Source organism: Saccopteryx bilineata, chromosome 7 (genome assembly GCF_036850765.1).
Source record: "Saccopteryx bilineata isolate mSacBil1 chromosome 7, mSacBil1_pri_phased_curated, whole genome shotgun sequence".
Taxonomy (NCBI): domain Eukaryota; kingdom Metazoa; phylum Chordata; class Mammalia; order Chiroptera; family Emballonuridae; genus Saccopteryx; species Saccopteryx bilineata.
Window position 1 is genome coordinate 3,589,190 of NC_089496.1, and position 23,383 is coordinate 3,612,572.

At 34.4% G+C, this 23,383-nt stretch overlaps 1 protein-coding gene across 3 annotated transcripts in view; it reads left to right on the plus strand.

The window, feature by feature from the left end:
* The window catches only part of SEMA3D (semaphorin 3D), a 238,833-nt gene that overhangs the window by 62,146 nt on the left and 153,304 nt on the right, over positions 1–23,383 (plus strand). For all 3 annotated transcript variants that reach the window (XM_066239284.1, XM_066239283.1, XM_066239285.1), the window contains one exon: positions 20,667–20,855. In XM_066239284.1, the coding sequence (XP_066095381.1) occupies positions 20,705–20,855 (151 nt within the window). In that variant the 5' untranslated portion in view covers positions 20,667–20,704. The remainder of the gene's footprint in view (positions 1–20,666; positions 20,856–23,383) is intronic.

Here is a 23,383-nt window from a genome sequence, read left to right on the forward strand (position 1 = left end):
GTTGAGTGGTAGGAATAATTACTTATTCTGCAAAAGTACTATAAATTACAGTGCTTATCAGGTGTCTTACTTTTTTTTTTAATTTATTTATTTTTTTCTGAAGCTGGAAACGGGGAGAGACAGTCAGACAGACTCCCGCATGCGCCCGACGGGGATCCACCCGGCACGCCCACCAGGGGTGACGCTCTGCCCACCGATGCTCTGCCCCTCCGGGGCTCGCTCTGCCGCGACCAGAGCCACTCTAGTGCCTGGGACAGAGGCCAAGGAGCCATCCCCAGCGCCCGGGCCATCTTTGCTCCAATGGAGCCATGGCTGCAGCAGGGGAAGAGAGAGACAGAGAGGAAGGAGGGGGGGGGGTGAAGAAGCAAATGGGCGCTTCTCCTATGTGCCCTGGCTGGGAATCAAACCCGGGTCCCCCGCACGCCAGGCTGACGCTCTACCACTGAGCCAACGGGCCAGGGCAGGTGTCGTACTTTTTATTAAAAACAGTATATACATCTTAATCTAACCAGGAGAAGGAGTTAATTCTCTTATTTCATGAATTGTAAGATGCATGTTTTTTTTTCCTATTTTAACATCTCAGGCAACAGGATGATGCATCTTACACTCAATGGCATCCCATAGTTTGATTGGCAACATTTTTTTCTTAGTGAACCTGAAATAATGGTATAGGACCTATACTATAGGCTATAATAGCTTCTTAGGTAGAGTATATATGATATAATAAATTACAATATGTTTAAAATCTTTATTCTTTAAAACAATATTCATCTATAGATTCTATGTGAGAAAGGCAGAAATATTGTCTGATTATATTGAGTTCAGGTTGCTCTAAGCCTTAAATTTAAAGCATTTTCTTAAGTAAAATATTTTCCTTGTTAAAAGCATACAAAACAGATATCTGTTTGAATAGCAGTTTATATTTTTATGCATGAAATAACTGTTAGTACCATTTATATACAATAGTCAGTTTTTAGATCTCACTTTTTGACATAGAAACAATGTTTAACATAGTGGCTCTCTGATCAATTCATCCTCCTCTAAAGATCTCACACTGATCTTGAGCCCCACAGTCTCCCTCACTAGCAGCTTTTTCTCTGTCTTGGCTGCTGAGTCACCTCATCTCCCTGACTTCTGCACAATGGAGACTACCCAGGATCAGGGCTCACACCTGTTCTTTACCTACATGCCTGCCTGCCCTTGCAACTTCACTCTAGTTAATGCCATCTACATCTGATGGCTACCACAGGCATTCTATCCCTGACCGCTCCCCTCACCTTCTGACTTGAATTCAGCCATGTTCTCAATGTAGTCACGTGGACCTCCAGTAAGCAAATTTAACATATCCAATATCTGATTCTTGATCTTCTCGCAAACCTCTTCGCTCTCATACACCATGTCCAGTCTTTCAATTAATAAAGTGCCCCTCTTCAGAACTGAATGCTGTACCTGATCATCTCTTTTTGCATCTTTCACAGCTAAAACTTGGTGTTTCCTTCACTCACTTTTGACCTTCTCAAGATCTTTGCTTCAATTTAACTTCTTGATGATGCTTTCTTTAACAATTCTTTTTAAAATTCCAAACCTCAATCTGTGGTATTATTTATCCTTTCTTTTTTGATATATTTTTTTCTTCATAGCACTTGTCATGATCTGGGTGGTATTTCTCTTGACTACTACATGCCTTCCCATACCCATACTTAGTACGAAGTAAGCTCCAGTGCAGTTAGGAACTGCCCTATTTATTTCTGTGTTTTATCTTCATTATCTAGAAGAGTATCACATTTTAAGTGTTCTGTAAGTAATAGTTAAATTAATTTAAACCTATCAGTATGACCACTATGAAGTATTCTTTCATTTCTTCCCTATTTTCTCCCTTTTATTTCTTTCCTTCCAGCAAAACATATTACTGACCTGTGTTTTAGATATATGACTCATAGAACTCACACTCAGGTCTAAAACTTTCTTATTTTAAAGAAGGGGACAGTAAAAAGTAGGCCTATCTCACTCTATTTTGGCTGCTATAGCAAAATGCCATCAACTGGGTAATTTATAAACAAGTAAGATTTATTGCTCAAATATGGAAGCTTGAGAGCCCAAGGTCGAGGGTCCAGGATGGCTGCCGTTGAGCGAGCGTTCTTGTCCTGGCCATGGATGGTGCCTTCTTACTGTGCCCTCACATGAATGAGCTAGGGATCCCTGTTGCCCCCCCCCCAAGAGACTGCTTATTTCTTTATTTTCAAATACAGTTGAAATATGATATTATACTAGTTTCAGGTATACCACATAGTGATTAGACGTTTATATAAGTTACAACATGATCACCGCACTAAGTATAGTCCTGGTGTCTTTTTTTAAAGTGCACTAATCTCATTCATGGGGCTTCCGCCCTTGGGATTTAAGCACTTCCCCAAGGACCCACCTACTAATACCATCACTGTTGAGGGTTAGGATTTTGACATATAAGTTTTGGGGGGAGCACAGACATTCCTACCATAGCAAGGTCATATAAATAAGCTGAAGAGAAAAAGTTTGCTGGTGGCAGAAGCTGACCTCAAATTAGTGTTGAGAAGCCATGGAGATACCACATTCTTCAAACTAATAGTCAGCTGTTTGGTCTTACAATGATATTTTCCATTAAAGACCATCTGTCATTGAAGAGTATGTAATGATTGCTGTTATGGTGGCTGTTAAAAGGAATGAAAAATCCTAAGAGGGTAAAAATAAAATTTCTTGAGTTTGCACTTTGTGAGGACTATGCTGATTACACTAAGTATGTTTAAAGTGATGGAGTTGTTTGAAGAATGTGAGTGTAACTGTCTAGCCTGACATTAGATATTATTGAACATGAGCAGTGTTATTTCGGATTAACTCATAAACCAATTCCATGGTGTACTTTTCTTTCTTTGTGCATTTATTATGTGTGCAGATAAAACAAACATTTTCTGTCAGTGTTGAAATGAAGTCATGTTTTAGGTTTGAGCCTTCTTTCTTTTTTTAATTTCTACTTAAGTCCTAGTTGATTGTCAATATCAGACTCTTGATCCACTTTTTTTTGTGTGTGTGACAGAGACAGAGAGAGTCAGAGAGAGGGACAGATAGGGACAGACAGGAAGGGAGAGATGAGAAGCATCAATTCTTCGTTGTGGCCCCTTAGTTGTTCAATGACTGATTTCTCATATGTGCCTTGACCATGGGGCTACAGCAGACCGAGTGATCCCTTGCTCAAGCCATCAACCTTGGGCTCAAGCTGGTGAGCTGTGCTCAAACCAGATGAGCCCGTGCTCAAGCTGATGACCTCTGGTTCCTCTGCATCCCAGTCCGAAGCTCTATCCACTGTGCCATCGCCTAGTCAGGCTTGATCCACTTTTTAATGGTTTTAACCAGTCCTTCAGCAGTGCTATTATCTTTATTATTACTGTTATAGAACCTTCCTGTGAAATTACAAAACAAAGATAAATAAATAATGGGGGAATAGCATTTCTATGCTGAAAGTAAGACAAAAACACAGTAGGCTATTAATTAAGTATTGGCCAAAATGTGTTTGGCCAAGAGAGCTGGAATTTTACAAAGATGAAAGAGAATCTAATCTGCTAACTCTTATCCTCTGATCACATGAAAGAAATAGTAACACTTCTTAATAGTTTTAGGACAGATAGTTTACATTTGTACTGTTTTTAAAATAATTTTATTAAAAATGTATTATAAATATAGATGATAAAAAACCTATCAAAGATTTTATATCAGCCCTGGATGGTTAGTTCAAGTCAGTTAAGAGTGTCGCCCAGAAACGAGGTTCTGGGCTCCATCCCTGGTCAGGGCACACATGGGAAGCAACCAATGAATGCACGACTGAGTGGAACAACAAATGAATGCTTCCTTTCCATCTCACCTCTCTCTCCTTTGCCTTTCTGTCTTAAATAATAATAATAATAATAATAATAATAATAAATCCCTGGCCAGATAGCTAGGAGCATCATCCTTGAGTACAGAGCACAGAGGTCGCTTGTTCGATTCCCCAGTCAGGGCACATAAAGGCGTAGCTCGATATTCCTGCCCTTCTCTCTCTCAAAAAAAAGTTTTATATCTATAGATTTTAAACATACATTTAAAATCAATTCTAAGACAATCAATAAATGAACATTGATTTTTTTCCTCTTATACAAAGACCCCGAGATAACTGCTCAAACAAGAGAGTGGTACATTTCCGTGTTGTGTGGAAGGACTGATGCAGTCAGGGCTTTGGGGCTGGTAAGTGGCTCTGTTCTGCCCTCAGATCCTTTCTGTCATGTTGCCCTGAGGTCCTTAAAGTGGCGCTCTTGGCTGCAGTGTCACCAAAGCTGGCTTATAATCACCGTATTCACGTCTAATCTGTTTGACTAGGAAATAAAAGGCAATGGAGGCAAGAAACTTATTTCAAAGAATTGTCAAGTGCATTCATTATACCCATCACTTTGAGTTACAATATATTTCCTCTTCTTCTCCAACTGTGAGAGGATAGCAGATTAGCTCCTATGATGTGCCTTGCTCAAATTCAGGGCTGAGCCATTTCTATTCCTAACACAAAGTAGAGGTGTTGGTATTGGGGGACAGTATTTTCTGCCACATCCTTATACCTATGCCCATCATAAAGTAGAAATTTTTGAAACTATACTTTTATTTTTTCAAAAAAACACTGTTTGTAATAGTAAAAGCTAATTTTTATCTTTTATTTTGATTTCATTACAAAGTTTCAGTGAAACCAGACCTTATTAAAAATCACAATAGTTGTTTCATGGATACACATGTAAATCATAACTATAACTTTGGATATCTTGTCTGAAATATGTTTTCTTAAGTTCACCTATAAACACATTGGAATTTCTTTTTAAAATCAATTTACATGAGAGTTTGTTTTAAAATAAAACCATTCCATTGTTGCTAAACATTGTATAGAAGTGGAGATTATCGGAATTTTTAAAAAATAGTTCCACTATAGCCAAATAACTGAGAAAGAGTGTGATGTTTCTTCATTTACACCTTGAATGTTTTTTTTGTATTCATAAAGCATAACCTGCTCTTTTCAATTCCTTATAATAATTATTCAATCAGGTCCTTTATCACAAATTTACATGTGATTTCTGGGTTATTAAAGAATAGCATTTATTTCTTTTAGAAAATTCATAAACTCTGTATCCCCAAAATTCATTTAATGTTTAGTAAGTTAGACGAGCAGATATTTTTATGTTTTTTCTTTATAATTAGTTGATTTCTTATCTATCTCATTAATATTTATTAGGCTTCTACTGAGTCTGTTCAGCTCCTGTGGGTAATTTGAGTTGGATTTAAAAGATTATACAATTTCTCTGTCTAAGCATCTTTTAATATTTTTAGAGAGGTAAGAAGTGGACAGAATTCAGACTTTAAAGAAGATAATCTGACTGTCAGTTAATGTAAATAAAAATGTGCTGTTGTGATGCTGATAGATCAGGAATTTATCCAGAAATGCTGTTTGAATAAGATTGGATCTGAGAGGGCGGGACGTTATGCACACAGAGCAGGAAGTGAACATGGCTTAGATGGTATGTGCTTGTTGACCATCTTGACTGGAACAGGGAGTGCACATTGAGGAACGGAGAGACCAAGTCATTTATTTAAAGAAGGAACAGACATGCCAAGCTAGGGAGTTTACATTTTGAATAAGAGATGGCATTTTGAAACCAAACACTTTTAAAAAACAAAAATCCAAACATTAGCCACTCCCTGGATTGGAGTCTGTACAGGGTAGAATCCAGAATACCAATCATCATAACCCAGGCTTATAGTCACAGCAAATGGGGGCTCAGTTAATGGGCTTGGAAATGGAGTAGAAAAAATCAATCCTAGATATAAAATAACATACATATTGCTAAAAGACATTGCTTACACTAATGACAACTTTGTCAGTTAAAGAACAGATATTCCCTTACTTTTTCTTCTCATACCCATGTTACTTCTCTATTTGATAAAGAGAAATTAGAATAAATGTAAAAGCAGTTTTTTTTCTTATCTTACTCTGCACTATATAAGAGCCAATAACATTTATCTTTCAGAAAGCAAAATTGAGTTAAATCAAAAATTAATTAAAAAAACAGGTTTATATTTGTTGTCTGTTACAGTCATTGAAATAACATTTATGTATGCTGTTCTTTATGAGAACTATAAATCCCTGTTAAGGTGATGACATATCAAACACCTAAATTTACATGGAAGAACTTTAACACTCTGGGTGGTTAATTCTTGACAATAAGATAACCTATGTGAAGCATGGCAAGACTTGATTCAGGTTTTTAGGCTTTTTTTTTTTTGTATTTTTCCAAAGTTAGAAATGGGGAGGCAGTCAGCTGTCTGCATGTGCTTGACCAGTATCCACCCCACATGCCCACCAGGGGATGATACTCTGCTCATCTCAGGCGTTGCTCGTTTATGGCCGAAGCTATTCTAGCACCTGAGGTGGAGACCATGGGGCCTTCCTAAGCTCCCAGGCCAATTTTGCTCCAATGGAGCTTTGGCTGTGGGAGAGGAAGAGAGAGACAGAGAGGAAGGAGAGGGGGAAGGGTGGAGAAGTAGATGAGTGCTTGTCCTGGTTGCCCTGACTGGGAATCGAACCCAGGACTTCCACACATCGGGCTGACGCTTTACCGCTGAGCCAACCAGCCAGGGAGGGTTGAAGGCTCTTAACTCAAGGCTCTGTGTTCTATAACATCCTCCATTTGTACCTTCTCTGCATTCTTTATGCAGGGAATAACTTCTTTATAATAAGAGAAGTTGACACACTGAAAAAGTTAGATTTAAAATTATTTTTAATGTTCATTTTATTGATCTTAGGAGGTGAGAGAGAAGGAGAGAGACAGGAACATCAAATTGCTCCTGTATGTGCCCTGATGGGGGATCAACTGGGACCCTCTGCACTTCAGGATGGTGCTCACCAGCCGAGCTGTCAGCCAGGGCAGAAAGAGTCAGAATTTAACAGTTCAAGTTGTGAGACAGAGTTCTGGAAATAGCAAAATATTGAAAATGTCTTCCAATTAATCCAAATTTATTTTTAACAGCAATAAGGCATAATTTGACTTCCAGTGGTAATGATTTTCTATTTTTTTTAGTACCTCAGGCGTAAACATATTGTAGGCAATTATATAATTTAATTGATATAAACTGAAATAATCTTGAGATACCATTTAAAGATTGTAATTCTTTTTCTAAAATATATGAATTTACAACTTTTTACTACATACATGATATATATGAATCAAATGCAGTATTTGAAAAGTCAAAGTTGTGTGACTACATAATACTGATGTTTATCACAGTTCTTCATAGTCTAGTTCTTCTTTGAATGAACAGATAAAACAGTACACAAAGTAACTTTTAAAAAGAAGACTCTTAATTTTATTAGATTATTTCAACGTGAGAGATTTATTGAGGGGCTGTCTAAAATAACTGATTTTTTTGAAGTATTATGGATAGAAAGGTATCTTTTTTTGTTGTTTTACAATCAAGAATCTTTCAAGTTTTATTGAGATATAATGGGCATACATTAGTGTGTAACTTTATGATAGACAATAGCCAAAACTTCTTTGTTCCTCTTTGACATTCCAGAAGATGCACACATGCACTCTTACAGTTGAACTTCACATTCTCTCTAACCCATGACAGCAATAACCTTTACATTTCTTCTTTTTCCTTGAAATGGCTTGCATATTTTACCACTTAAACACTGCTTTACCATCCCTTTTTAGCTTGGATATGCATTTACTTAGGAAAAGGTATGTGCTGTGAATGTTCTTGGACTTTCAGAATTATAAAGACAGGATACATGCTTAGTGGATAATTCTCAAATATGTGCTCAATTTCTGCTAATGTTCAATTTTAGGTTTTGTCTTCTGGATAAAACTCAACAATTGACAAAAGGAGAGAATGATGAAATATAAGGAGGCAGAAATAATCACATCAAAGTATCATTTTCTTTAGCACAAAGCTTTCTCTATTGGGACAATGGGGTTAAGGGGGCTAGGAGGAATTTAACAGAATTTCCCAAATTACTAAAGAGCATTAGCTCACTTCAAATCATAGGTACCAACAGGATTCTTTGGCAGACCACACCCAACTAGGGTACTGAGATTATCCTAATTCTTAATAAGGAATAATCATCACAATGGCCAATGTTTATTTTATACATACCATGTGGATATAGGGATTTTACTGTATATTTTATGAAATTGAATAACAATAATGTTGCCATTATTTCCTAAATTTTGAAGAAATGCTTATCAGAAAGTGATAAAACTTGAATTTGTACCCAAGTTCACCTGACTCCAAATTTTAAAATTCTTCACTATTTCATGGCCCCTTTTTAAATAGAGGGGTTTTCTGTAACATCCTCAAATAAGGTTAGAGAAAAATGTGATTCTAAAAATTCTTGAAAAAAAGATATCTAGGAATACCAAGAATGTCCCTGACACACTCAGTTATTTCTTCTATTTTCCTTTGGGCATGAATCTTTGTAGCAGCAATGGGTCATTTCAGTTTGATCTCAGAGTTCCCATATGTTTTTGGTACTCTTGTGGCAATACAAATTTTTCATGTTTTCATGATTCATGATGACACACATAGGGATGAAATATAGAAATTTTAGCTACTTTATTACCATACATTATGAGGTGGGCTGGTAACGGAAGAGGAGGAGTCTGACTACTTTTTCATTTAGCAAATATATGCTCCACTCCTGCTCTGTGCCAGGCAATGTGTTAGGCTTTGGGAATACAATGGTGAATATGATTGATGTCCTTGCCTTCATGTAGCCTAAAAGAAGTACATATGTCCATAGATGAAGATCACAATTGTTCTGGGAGGTGCAAATGCAAATCTTGAGATATAGGCAATGGCCTATAGTTTTTCTTTTAAACTGTGATTTTACTGTACTGTAACAGTTTATTTTTTTTTTGAATATGCTGAAAAAGTGCAGCAGTTATTGAAAAAAATTAAAGCTAAAGTTCTTTATGGGTATAAATTTTTGGCTTTTAGAATATCCAAATAAGCTTTCAGAAGTAACTTTACATTGGCTTTTTGTCAAAACTGTTTTTAAATATTAACTCAGTTCTCAGACCTTCTTCAGAGACATTTTATTCAAACATTTTATAACTCTAAATTGAATATTATAAAATAAAAACATTTCTTTTTCACTCTTCCTTTATCTTTATTTTCTAATAATTTCCATATCCAATAAAGCAATTAGATATGTTCTTTTGCTTAGGATTTCATTTTGGCAGTACATATGGGCTCAACAAATTGAAAGTTCAGAGAAAATAATAATAATAATAATAATATTTTAATAGGGATCTTATCTAATTGAACATTAAAAAAATTTACATTATGGAATGAAGGTTGGAAAATTTAATGCCAAATTACACAAACACATTTGCAAGTTGGATAGGACAGCAGGGGGGTTTCCAGGTTTCCTTTTAAGTTTCATATTCACTTAATATCTTTGGGAAAATAGTTACCATTGTAGTCCATGTAAAGATGGAAGACCTCTAAGATAAAACTTTTTTTGAGAGCTAGCTATGTGCCAGACAAGATGCTGAGTGCTTTCTGTGAGCCATTCTGGCAACAGGCATCTCATGTTCTAAGAACTGATAATTCTATTTTATCGTTGAGGAAACTGGATTTAGAGAAATTAAGTGAATTCTCTGAGTGTAAATCTGATAAGCAAAACAAAGATTACAACCCAAACCATAGCAGAGCCAGAACCAGAGCTCTCCTTAGTCTCTGTCAGCCCTGGACAATCAGGACTCTTATCCCAGTTGCTATGTAACACATGGTAAAAAGAAATGAACTCAATTATTGAGGATTTTGAGAGATTATTGATGTTATTTAAGGAGAATTCTGTATTTTAAAATCCCAACTGCAGTGCTAGTTTCACTTTCGAGTCAACTTCAGAGGTCATAAAGTAGAATGCGATAGGACATTTTCTCTAAGAGAGAAATATGTCAAAACTGAAAATGGGGAAATGTCACATATAACTCAGTGCTCAACTCAGAAATCCCCCTGGTTAGATCCCCCCCCCAGATCTACCCCTCTATTCTATTCTTTTCCTCTGGGTTCCGGGGGATACTTAAAAACTGATGTTCCAAATAATTGATTCTATTTTCCACAGTAATTCAAACTACTCTTTATTGCTCCAACACATATACTTTTTTCTTGGCTTACTTCTTTGACACCTAATTGAGATACAACTCACATATCACATCCAATTCATATACTAAACTATCTACTTCATTGGTTTCTAGTACATTCACAAATATGTGCAACATCACCTCAGTCAATTTTAGAACATTTCCACCACCCCTCCGGGAAACTCCTGGACTCTTTAACTGTCACCCCATACTCACTGCCCTTTTCCCAGATCTACCCCCAATCTACTTTCTGTCTCTGTTCATTTCTTTGTTCTGGCCTTTCATATGAATGAACTCATATAATATATGGTCTTTGTGACTGGCTTCTCTCATTGAGTTTATCTAAGTGAGGCAGAAAGATATGGGATGGACATTTAAATCCAGTGTTTCAGATATAGCTGAGAATATAAGGATGGGGTTAAGCACAGTTCAGAAAACCAATATTAAATATACACAATACTTTATGTCAATTATCTCTCAGGAAAGATGAAGAAAGAAACTGATATAATATCATACGTAGGACACTAGCTAAGGATGATGATGAGGGTGGAAGGGGAAATTGCACAGCTAAATATTAACACAGGAAAAAAACATATTTAGCACAGGGCTTCAACATAGCAATCATTTAAAAGGGGGGAGCAAAATGTTTACATAAGAAAGACCAGAAGGGTGTTTAGAAATATGAGCTGCTTGATAAAAAGTTGAAATTTCTGTACAATTTCATAAAACAGCACCCCAATCTATTCTTTACACACAGGCATATTGCTCATGCACTGAGTAATTGCCAAGTTCCTTTTAAATTACAAATATGTGAGTCCAGGAACTACTTTCTTATATGTATTAAGAGAATGTAGGTAAAAGGGATTAATTTAGCTTTAGCTACAAACTGTTTAACAAGGTTTACATTGCGCTTCCGTATTGCATAGTCAGTGAATCTAACAGTGTTTCTGAAAGTGTTATAGAGTCACACTTTATGAGAGTATATCTAAAGAAAGTTGAAAACTGGTATTAATTATCAAACAGTGTTTAATCATTTTACAATAGCCATATTTCTTTTTAGTTTTGTTTCTGAATAATGTAAATTGAAATATGCATTTTGAGAAAAATAATGTACAAATATTGAATTCTTACACAAATTGTATTTGAGTATTTATTAAGTGTGGAAGGAATTTGTAATATGTGTAATATGTGCTATTAGTATACCACGTTAGGGCTAGCAGATACATTAATATGTTCCAAAAGGTAAACAGCTTTTTGAATCTGTGGGAGAGACAACCTCAAATCTTTCGTATACTATAAATACAGCAATCTGGGACCTATTATAAATAATACTTGGCATGTTTACAGACATGGAATAGTTTCAATGAATTGAAAGTTTTTAGTTATTTTTAACGTACCTAAACCTAATTGAATATTAACATAATATCTAATTTTTTCCTACTTTCAGTGAAGAGGTATTGCTTCCATGTTTTCTGGATTATTATAGCCAATAAATTAAAATTTATTTTTTAGTTCCTGCTATATATCAAACAAAGTTGTGCTATGTTATGATATATAATCATAGCATGCTAATAACGAAGTTAGATCACCCAAGTGTCATAAGCTCATATGAATTTCAAAATATCCTTAATAATAAAATGACAAAATTACTTGTAAAAACTGATCTTGGATAAAATATAATTGCTTTTATATGTGATTGTTTTTTCATGAAGAAAAATTATTTTAATTAACTATTTAAAATAATCCTATATATATGTCAAAAGATGTCAGTAATTTATAAACTATGTATACTTCTTAAGTGCCATCATAATTAGTAGTCAGTAATTTTTTTAAAGAAAGTCAAATAAATAACTTTATAAGACTTTATGAAAGCTTTTTATGTCCATTTTAAACATAAAAATGAGGGGTGGGAATAGAAAATAGTGTGCTGAAAAATAAATAGGGTAGATGAAAATTTTAAACATATATATAGGGGTGGGGCTTGGGGGACTAGATAAAAAAGGTAAAAGGATTGAGAAGCACAGATTGGTAGTTACAAAACAGTCACAGGGATGTAGTGTGTAGCATAGGGAATACAGTCAATATTGTAATAACTATCTATGCATGATGCCAGGTGGGGACTGGAAATATTGGGGGAAACACTTTGTAAAAGTATATGATTATCTAAGCACTCTGCTCTTCACCTGAAATTAATACAAAATAATATTGAATATAAACTGTAATTGTAAATGTTTTTAAATTAACAAAGCATATATTGAATTATAGACATAAGCTCTACTTTGAATATTTGGATGAGCATAGTATATCTATCAACTTTGCATAGCCCAGGAGGTTATTTAAATTCCTATTTTCTTCCTTTAAGGCTAGTATCTTGTCTGGAAAAGACACTAATGAAGCCTATTCTTTCAATCTTTATTAATAGAAATGAAGATCTGAAAGTCAAGCATTATACATGTTCACCAATGTTTATTCCATTTTTATATTAAGATTTTACATATCATTGTTTCATTGGTATCTAGTTATTTTCTCTTTTATGAAAACTTGCATGATTCAATTTAGATGAATAGCATTAGAAACACTCCAGATACAAGTATGTCTCATCCTTCATAACTGTATTCAAACTCTGTCTGATTGTCTCCTTGTAAGCCGGAGAAATGGAGTTTACTTGCTTGCATGTTCATTTGTTTGTTTTCCTGATCTCCTGTAATTTTTCTCTTCATTTGAGTTCATACTCTTGGAGGTTATATAATATTTTCCTGGCATCTCTTTATTTATAGGACTATATAGGTGTATATTCAGGTCATTATTAAATGTCTTTAAAACAGTAATTTGTTTTGAACTTAAAAATATTAAAAAGTAAAATTAGGACAAATTGAATACAATAATTTCAAAATGGCTAATACTCCTTCATCACTTACTATGTACTGGGCACGGTATAGGACAGTGTTTTTCAGCCACTGGTCCTTGGTCCAGTCTATCAGAAATTTCATGCTGGTCCGAGAAATGGTCAATCACTGATGTTGTATGACGACTATAGACTCAGTGATCTTAGTTGAATTTATTTATGGCCAGAGTGATTTCTGCCTTAGTGGTCCACAAAATAATTCTCCTATTTTCACTGGTCCTCAAGTATAAAAGGGTTGAAGATCACTGGCAGGCTTTAGAATGTAGAACCAACATAGAAACTATTACTGTATATCATCATCACTAGAATTATAAGTACCAATCATTAAAGAACTATTACTGCCAAAATTGATGGACAATTTTTTCCTTTGTTGTAAAAAACTTCCTTGTTCATATTCATCAGTTGTTGGATTTAATGTTAAAAATAAATAAAATAATCTTGATTATATTTACATTAATTATATTAAATTATTATTTTATTTATTTAATTATTTGTAGCCAAGCTGGCTTAAATATTATGAAATTCAAATCTGATAAGAAGACTGGGTTTCTAAATTCTACATATGACACAAAGTTCTTTTCACATACTCCTTACTTTTAATCTCGGATAGTGTTATGTTTATGAAGTGCATTATTTAAACTCTTCTTCTTATACAGATGAAACGCCTTACTTTGCTAGAAATGTTTATTTCTGACATGTTTCATTAAATAATGAAGAAAGAAACAAATAGTGTTAATATGTTTAGCACATCTTTCACCTAGAAAAAATATGGGTACATAGGAGTCATTTAACTTATGTTTTTTGATCTCAAAATACATGCATTCCTGGAGAATTTATGAGAATATGAAGTGCAAGGTCACATTTTTCCTGCTATATGCTATATTCATGTTAAAATGTTTGCTGTTAAACATTGGCGTTGCTGGTAGATTTAATTGGATATCTTGGTTTATTTATTTAAAAGTGTTAGGAGTTTTAAAGAGAATCCTTATACTTGTTTTTACCATATGTCTTAACAATGATTTTATTAATTTACTATTGTTGACTAGTTTTAAATAGTTAGAACCTTAAGATTCTAAGTTAAGCATTGTGCAGACCCATGTTATAGTTAAATTTACTATAGGAACTTACTTAAATACTATTTCCTATATACCAGTGGTCCCCAACCCCCGGGCCGTGGACCTGTACTGGTCCGTGGGCCATTTGGTACCAGTCCGCAGAGAAAGAATAAATAACTTACATTATTTCCATTTTATTTATATTTAAGTCTAAACGATGTTTTATTTTTAAAAAATGAGCAGATTCCCTCTGTTACATCCATCTAAGACTCACTCTTGACACTTGTCTCATAAGTTCGACAATTATATTTAAAAATACAACAGTTGCCTGACCTGTGGTGGCACAGTGGATAAAGCATCGACCTGGAATGCTGAGGTTGCTGGTTCAAAACTCTGGGCTTGCCTGGTCAAGGCACATAGGGGAGTTGATGCTTCCTGCTCCTCCCCCCTTCTCTCTCTCTCTCTCTCTCTCTCTCTGTCTCTCTTCTCTAAAATGAATAAATAAATAAAAATAATTTAAAAAAAAAGGTTCAGTCCTCGACTGCACTTTCTCAGTGTAGAGCCCAAGGTCTTTAAAAATAAAAATAAAAAAAATAAAAATACAACAGTTTTTACGCCAGTCGCATAATTTTATTTTGTGCATTTATCCGTCCCACCCTAAAGGCCAGTCCGTGAAAATATTTTTTGACATTAAAACGATCCGTGGCCCAAAAAAGGTTGGGGACCACTGCTATACATAAGTGATTTTGTATAATAGGTTGATATGAGTTTTACAAATTGGCAACTATTGATAATAACCTCTATATATTGTTTTTGAGGACATGATGAACTTCTTGATTTGGAGTCCTATAAAGTATGCATTAAGTGATTTTAAAAATCTTTTTTTTAATATAGTAATCTTCTCATTAAATACTTTTTAATTGGAAAATATAATTACATGTGTAAATTGTAAAACAAAGGGCCACAGCAGAGGCCGGGAAGTAAAAGAAATTCTTATTTTGCACAGTCGTGTCATTCTTATGCTGGCACCATGCTCTAATCTTCGTATGTCTTTACGTTGCCTCTACTGTAGTGTAAGTACAATTTTTGTAATTTTTGTGAGCAGTATAATTCAATCTTGTGCACCCTACAGGAAAACCATCTAATCAAACAATAAGTCAAAAATATGAACTACAATTAGGCCAAAATGAGTTTTTACAGACACTAGTACTTTTAATTCAGGGTGGTCATAGCTCCTTGTGTCTTCTGAGCTTAAAAATACTTAGGTGGTATGTGCACCATGAAGGTATGAAGAACAAATAGCTCTTTATAAATAAAAAAAGGAAAATAAAAAAACCACGAGGACTACTTTTCTCCCTTCCCCTACACACACACACACACACACACACACACACACATTTAGGGTTTTGGTTTTTTTTTTGGAAAAAACTCTAAATCTAAATGTTCAAGGTTTTCATATGCAAAGACTTACTGTATATTTTAATTTCTGTCCTATGTATAGAATCTACCTTTTCACTCTAATTATACATCATTTTGCCTTAATGATTTTTGGAACAAATGGATATACCAAAGTAAGGCAAATCAATGAAATTCACATATAAAATTTTACATTCCTTGCTCCTCAAATAATATTTTTGATGAGTTACCTTCCATCTAATAAGTCCTGGACTCTGTGTTCCTTTGGGAAATGGTACAAGACCTTCTTGAGTGTTAGATTATGCATTGGGATCTCTGATTTAGTGGCACAGTGTAAAAATCTCTCATAATCAGAACACTCCCTATTGGCTCCACATCTGAAGATCCCCAAGAGAGCTGTTTGTCTCAGTGAACATCTGGAATAGGTTACATGCAGTTAATTGGCTCCAGGTCGAGCTTGTTACAGACAGTAGCATGCAGTATAACCTATGCAATTCACTAAATCCACCCACTTGAGGTTAAATCACACCTACTTCACTCTATAATTCCTCCCAGATGCAGGACACACACACGTGTGCATACACAAAATGCACACAGACACACAGACACACACACAAACATGCACTGGAAGTTAGCAAAATATCAATAGATTAGTGGAGAGGTTGTTGGCAATGCATTAAACATAAATTATTTCAATTAAAAGATTAACTATTGAATTCAAAGGACTGTTGGGATGAAAAACAAAGAACCAGGAACTGCAAATTTTAGAGAGTGACTTTTATAGTAGAAAAATATTTAAAATAAAAAGAAGTGTCCCAGCAGGTTCAGGATTTGTGTTTTATTTTATCCCTTGCCCTTAACATATGTTTCAGCACGTGTAGGTGCTTATCAGAATGTCAGAGTAGCAAGGAAAGCAGTACTTTGATTTTTAACGTATTTAACAATATTAATGAGTTAAGTTACAAGGAACAGTATGACTACTGTTCATTGAAAACCAAAACATCAATCTTCATAACTTATAGTGTTGGAGGCACAGGGCATGTCATAGCGATTAATGACCAGTTGGAGGAGTAGATATCTCAATACATAGCCAAGGGCCATTAACCCTAACTGGCCATTAATTCCCAGGAAATGTCCTGTACTGAAGTCATTATTGCTAATAAAATGCACACATGGAAAATCTCCTCTCTTTTGCCTCTGTGCATAAACATACATTCACATTATATGCGTTGTTGCATGTCATGAAAATAAAGTAGTATTTCACATGACCAGAGGTTCAGAAAATCTAAGTGTAATGAGAAATTTAATATATACTTAATCTCTGCATTCAATTTGCCTTTCATTTCATGGCTAGATGAAAGAATACATGTTTGTATGTTCAGGCTGTGGATCTGTTGCAATCAGACACCTATGTTCTGCTAAAATGTGGATATAGGGAAAAGTGAAAGGAACAAGCAGATGGGATTGGAGAAACCCGATGAATATGAATTGAAGCAGCATGATCTATTATCAAAGGCATTGTGGAGTAACAGCATAGTGTGCATCATAATGTATTAGGTACCAAGACAGGCAAGAGACATGTTGAAGAATTAGGTCAAGTTCCTCTTTAGTGTCCTCTTTCCCATCCTGCTGGATTATGCTCTACTCTCTGCCTCTCCTCAGCAATCTAACCAAGTCTATTATGCTTCTAGTTTTCATGAACCCTTACTAGGTTTCACTCTTTTCTTGACCTGTCTCTTTATGCTCTCCATTCTCCTTGATTTTCCTCCATGATGAAGCTGTCTTTGTCTTGCTTAAACCTGTGTGATACTCCTTTGAGCTATCTTCCCTTATTAAGTATCTCAATTTCAGGAATTGTTTCACAGTACTTTAATTATTTGCATATAAATAACCACTCTTTTTTTAGAAAAGAAGCTTATCTTTATTCTCACCTTAATAAATAGTTGGGGTTTAACAATGGTTTTATGAGATATATACACATATTCCTATTTGCAAAAAGCAGTATGTTTGCAAGGGAAATCTGGAAGTCAAAGAATGCATCTATTTTGCTATATAAATGTCAAATTGAAAACTTACAAGGAAGCATGTCCTAAGAGATTAAGTAATTCAAAGCACGTAATTTAAAATTAATCCTGATAAATTTTTCTGTAAACCAGATAAAGTGACTCTGTTTTTAGGCATTAACATAAACATGTTGTCTAGTTAGCTTTGAAACAATACAATTCATTATTTCTTAAAAGTTTTTTTAAATGTTATTTAAATAAGGACTTTATTAGTGTTTTATATTAAAACACATGTTATTGAAATTTTAAAAACAAATTTTCATAGAGGACTGATGAAGATATAGGTCTTTTTGGTCAGAAGTACAATACATGCCTGTTTTCTCTCAGATTACATCTAATCAGATGAAAACTTCAGAAAATATCATTTAAATGTGAATGAAATATATGATATGTGGCATATCTAATATAATATTCTCCATTGAATATCTAAATCAACTTATTTATATTTATAATAATCTCCTAAATCAAAGAATTAAATACACATATATATACACATAGACAATAGTTTGGTACTTCCTGTAGGTATCTTTAAAGGTAATTAAAGTAACTGAGAAAATGTAATTTATTAATTCATGTTCAATATTTTATGAAAAACATAAAATTTGTAGTTTATCTTTAAAATGTTTGTCATGTATACATAAATTAATATATTCCTAAATCTTATTCACTTCCAGAATGATCTCAATTTCTGAGATTTAAGGTAAATGAAAGCTTAATATTCAAAGTCTAGAGGCATTTTAGTAAAGAGTTGATCTATTATAAGAAAAATTTACCTATTTTACCTTCTCTTAAAACTAAACTACATAGATATAAAATATTAATTTTGATATTAAATAATTAGAAAATAACTTAAAGTATAATTACTTTTATATGGTGAAAGCTATCACCAAATATGTACAGAAATTATTGGGACAAAAGTTGAAGCTGCCTGACCAGGCGGTGGCACAGTGGATAAGAGTGTCAGTCTCAGATGCTGAGGACTTAGGTCACCGGTTTGAGCATGGGCTCATCCAGCTTGAGGGCAGAATTGCTGGCCTGAACATGGGATTATAGGCATGACTCACTGGTCTCTGATTTAAGCTCAGAGTTTGCTGGCTTGAACTCAATCAAGGTCGCTGGCTTGAGCAAGGGGTCACTGGCTCAGCTATCCCCCCACTCAAGGCACATTAGAGAAAACAATCAATGAACAACTAAGGTGCCATAACTATGAGTTGATGCTTCTCATCTCTCTCCCTTCATCTTTCTCCCTTCCTGTCTGTGTGCCCCCGTCTTCTCTTTCTCTCTTACAAAAAAAAAAAAAGTTGAAGCAGAAGCAAGGGCTATCTAAAATGCTCCCAGGAAGTGGATATGGCAAGACCTTTTCTGTGGGCTATTTCTTTAAAAGGCAGCAGTAACTCTGCAGAGAAGGAAGACAAGTTGAAGGACCGCATCAAGAGTTGAAGATCACTTCATTTTGCCATAATGAAACACACTTATAGACTTAGGGTTTAGAAGGCAAACTCGAGCTAAAGTCCAGAACAAATGTTTTAATCCAGCTTTTATTTGCCAGGTGACCTTGAGAGAACTGTTTAATTTGTACCTCAGTTTCCTCCTCTGTGAGATATTTGTCTATCTTTCTTGGCTGTCATTGGCATTAATAAATAAGAAGTAAAAGAACGCTTATTAGTATTTTTTAAAATTTGATAAAAATTCAATTTGAATTGGGCAGTATGAAACTGAAAAATTTTAGGAGTGTCCCATCATCAGGAGTCAGGGGAAAGAATTATACAGAGAAAATGAGGAAGCAAAGAAAGGAAATTATTTGATTGGCTGTAATTTAAGGCTTAGTTGGCTGTTTGTGATTGGTTGTTGTTATTGTTTTCAGTTCATGACTTTGAATCATTCATAGGCTTAGATTTCAGTTTGCTTACATAGGCCACTGTGCCCCATCTAATGGCCTCCTTCTTTAATTAATTTAGCAGCATTAAGTCATTTAATTTGTGTAAAGCACTTCAAAAAAATGACCTAGTCGTCTTGGCCAGTGGCTCAGTGGATAGAGTGTTGGCCTGGAGCACCAAGGTAGCCGGTTCAGTAAAGGGCCTTTACCATCCATCTCAGGTCACCGGCTGGAGGCCACCTGGCTGGGCTGGCTTGGTCCCAGAGTCACCGATCCCAGGGTTGTGGACTCCATCCAGGGCACCAGTTGGAGTCCTGTTCAGGGCACATATGAGAAGGGATTAGTGGCACAAATAAGTAGAACAACACATTGATGCTTTTTTGTCTCTCTCTTCTTCCTCTTTAAAATGAAATGAAATGAAATACCTAGTATCATATAAATGAATGTTATTTGTAATTTTTATTATTAGGATTAGTTTGCAATATGTGTGGTTTGATTTATTTCATATCTTAAGAAAGACAACCAAGATGGCATATTGATGGCAGCTCATTAAGAACCACTGCCTTCCTCTTATAAACTCTACTTTACAGTTTGTTTTTCTATTCAGTGCTTTCCATGTAGAACAGTAAAGGTACAGCTAAGATCGCATTGTACCAGGCCTAAAATTGTACTGGTGGCCCTGACCTGATCATCTCCAATTTTCCCAATTTTAGATAGACTTTTAAAAGATATTTTAAGTAAGAGAAGAACTCCCTCACAATGACAGCTTTTATTTGTTCTTGTTTGAGGATCTTTTCTTTCAGGGATGATAAGGGAATAGAGTAAGCTTTCGCCAGTGTTTTTATCAGACCAAAGAATTCATTAGGGACAGAAAGAGTTATTCCTTCTATATTTGCATTAAAAAAACTTTCGTAGAAGAGATGCTAGTTAACATAAATTGTTGATTTTAAATTATGCACTCATTTCCAAAACTGAAGAAAGCCAGACCTGAAGTGTATTACTCATTTCTGATTCATTTCCCTGGCAACAATTTGTAAGAGCAAACCAGGAGAGAAGGAGCAGTTATTTTTTAGAATTCAAATACATTCATAAATTTATAGTAGTAATTTTTGGGAAATCTATAAACTATTAAATTAATAGTTCTCTTCTTGTTTTTAGATTGTTTCCACTATTTCAAAGAGACCATTGTTTTCATCATGAATGCTGATACAGATGAGAAACCAAAGTCCAAAAGCTACTCTTCTTATCTTTTTAATGCCTTGATATTGCTAAGCATGACCATGCTGTTTCTTCCGGTCACTGGAACTTCTAAGCAAAATATTCCACGACTCAAACTCACCTACAAAGGTAAGTGTGTCCATGTTTTCAGGTGGTCTCTTTGATTATGTATTTATTCTATTTATAAATGCATGCTGACTACACTGACATGTTTATAGTACTGGTGTTAGTTAATACAAATATTATAGAACACAAAGGCCAGTTATTTATTTTATTGTGAGGAAGATAGATGCCCAAACTGTCTGTGCACATATACTTTCATTCCATTATTTTGAATGATCAACTACTTATGAGAAAAATTAGGAAATTTTGGTCTGCAAGTTATAATCAGTTTTGTACAAAAACAAATCAATCCCTAAAAACAGAAGAAAAACAATATACTGTAGCTGCTAATATCTGGTTTATTTCTAGAGGGGAATATTTTTAAAAACAGGTAGATATCTTCAAAATAATTAGCACTCTAGAATACTTTTCACATCTCAAGTATAGACATTTTTTATTATTTAAAAAAATCAGCATGAAAGTCTTAAAAAGATGAAAAAAACTTTCAGAAATAAAATCTGCTAATTGTTTTTTAATATTTAAATTAATATAAAACAAAGTTTATGTAAGTTACTTTGATCATCTTGTGTGTATGTCTGTATAATACACATATGTATATACATATATATGAGAGAGAAGACAGAGTGCCAAGCTTTATGCTCAAAGCTAATTTTTTGTTTTGTTTTGTTTTGTTTTCTGTGATATACTCTTGGCTTCTTTAATAGCTTAAATAATGAGAAGAATGTAGCAGACTCAGACTCCTCTATTCTGAATTTAGCAGATAAAAAATTTTACTGGCAGTTTTAATATACTCTGATCTTTAAGACAACATTTTTTTCAGCTTAAATTAAATACCAATAATAAAAGCTGATTTGATGTCAAATATAAGTGTAAATGAAATTAGCATATTATAACCATTACACATTTTTATATGTTGGTATTTATTTGGAATTTATAAATTAAAGAGTTAAAACAAAATATTATTTTTGCATTTTTATAATATTATTGAAAATCTAGAACATATAAAACTTAATTTATAGTTAAAAAACTAATTTGTGCCTGACCAGGCAGTGGCGCAGTGGATAGAGCATCGGACTGGGATGCAGAAAACTCAGGTTCAAAACCCTGAGGTCACCGGCTTGAACACAGGCTCATCTGGTTTGAGCACAGCTCACCAGCTTGAACCCAAGGTCTCCGGCTTGAGCAAGGGGTTACTCGGTCTGCTCTACCCCCCCCCCCAACAAGGTACATATGAGAAAGCAATCAATGAATAACTAAGGTGCTGCAATGAAGAATTGATGCTTCTCATCTCTCTTCCTTCTTGTCTGTCTGGCCCTATCTGTCCCTCTGTCTGTCTCTTTCTCTGTCTGTCACAGAAATAAAAAACTAATTTGTGGTCGAGGGGATGATTGACTGGAAAGGAAGAAGAGGAAAATTTCTGCGCTTATAGAAATGTTTTCTATCTGGATGAGGATGTGAATCACCCAAGTATATGGATTTTTCACAACCCTTCATATTGCACATGTCAGATGTGTTCATTTGCCTATATTTAAAATTATCTTGGGAAAAGAACAGCAAATATTAAAACAATAAAAATATGAGGAAAGCTTGAAAATGAAGACATGAAAGTAAAAGAGGAAACATCTGATTCTATGATAAAGTGAATAACACAAGAATATTGCATCCATAAGGTAAAAAATGAAAGAGATCAGATTTACAAAGAAATTTTAATAATAGCTAATAACCAGCAGCTGTGGATTCATTAGAGCAAAGCATTAATATAAGGACTATATGAACTATGCCACTTCATCCTCACCACCACCCTGTGAGGTGGGAATTATTATCATTTCTTTTCCTACTTATGAGGATACTAAGGTGCTGAGAAATTGAGAAATTTACCGGGATCTCAAAATAGTGCATGGTTCAGCTCCTGAGTCAAAGCCATGCTGCAGAGGATCTTAGTGCCTAATTGTATCTCTCAAACCCTAGACATAAGTAGTTCTTCCCAGAGGCACTTGCTACCACAGTGAACTTTAAAGTTTACAGAAGCATCATTTTGATATTTAACTAACTATATGAGTTTCAATTGTTAAAATTGAATGGAGTTGAAGAAGATTACATGCTCTATTTAAGATCATTAGATGGCAAAAAAAAGAAAGAAAAAAGGATAAAGAAAAAAATCACTGGATGGCCAAAATAGATTTACAGATTTGTGGGATTTTGCACTATTTGATAAAATTATGGGGAAAAAAAGTAGATTGTCATTGTGGTAATTGCTATTCATAATCAAATTTTCATATAAGTGATTGTAAAATTTTAACTCAAATGGTAAACTGATCATTTAAAAATAACAAGTTAAATTCTTAAAAAATAGAAAAAATAATAAGTTTTCCCCTAGATGGTTTTTGTATTAATAAATGTCTTTAGACTTGGAATCAACTGTATTAGAGTTTAAAATCCTGCTTTATTTATCTCATAGATTCTCATACCTCTCAGTACCTAGTGCTTATATAAAATGAGAACTGGTATAAGTATTGGAATATTCTTTGGATAAT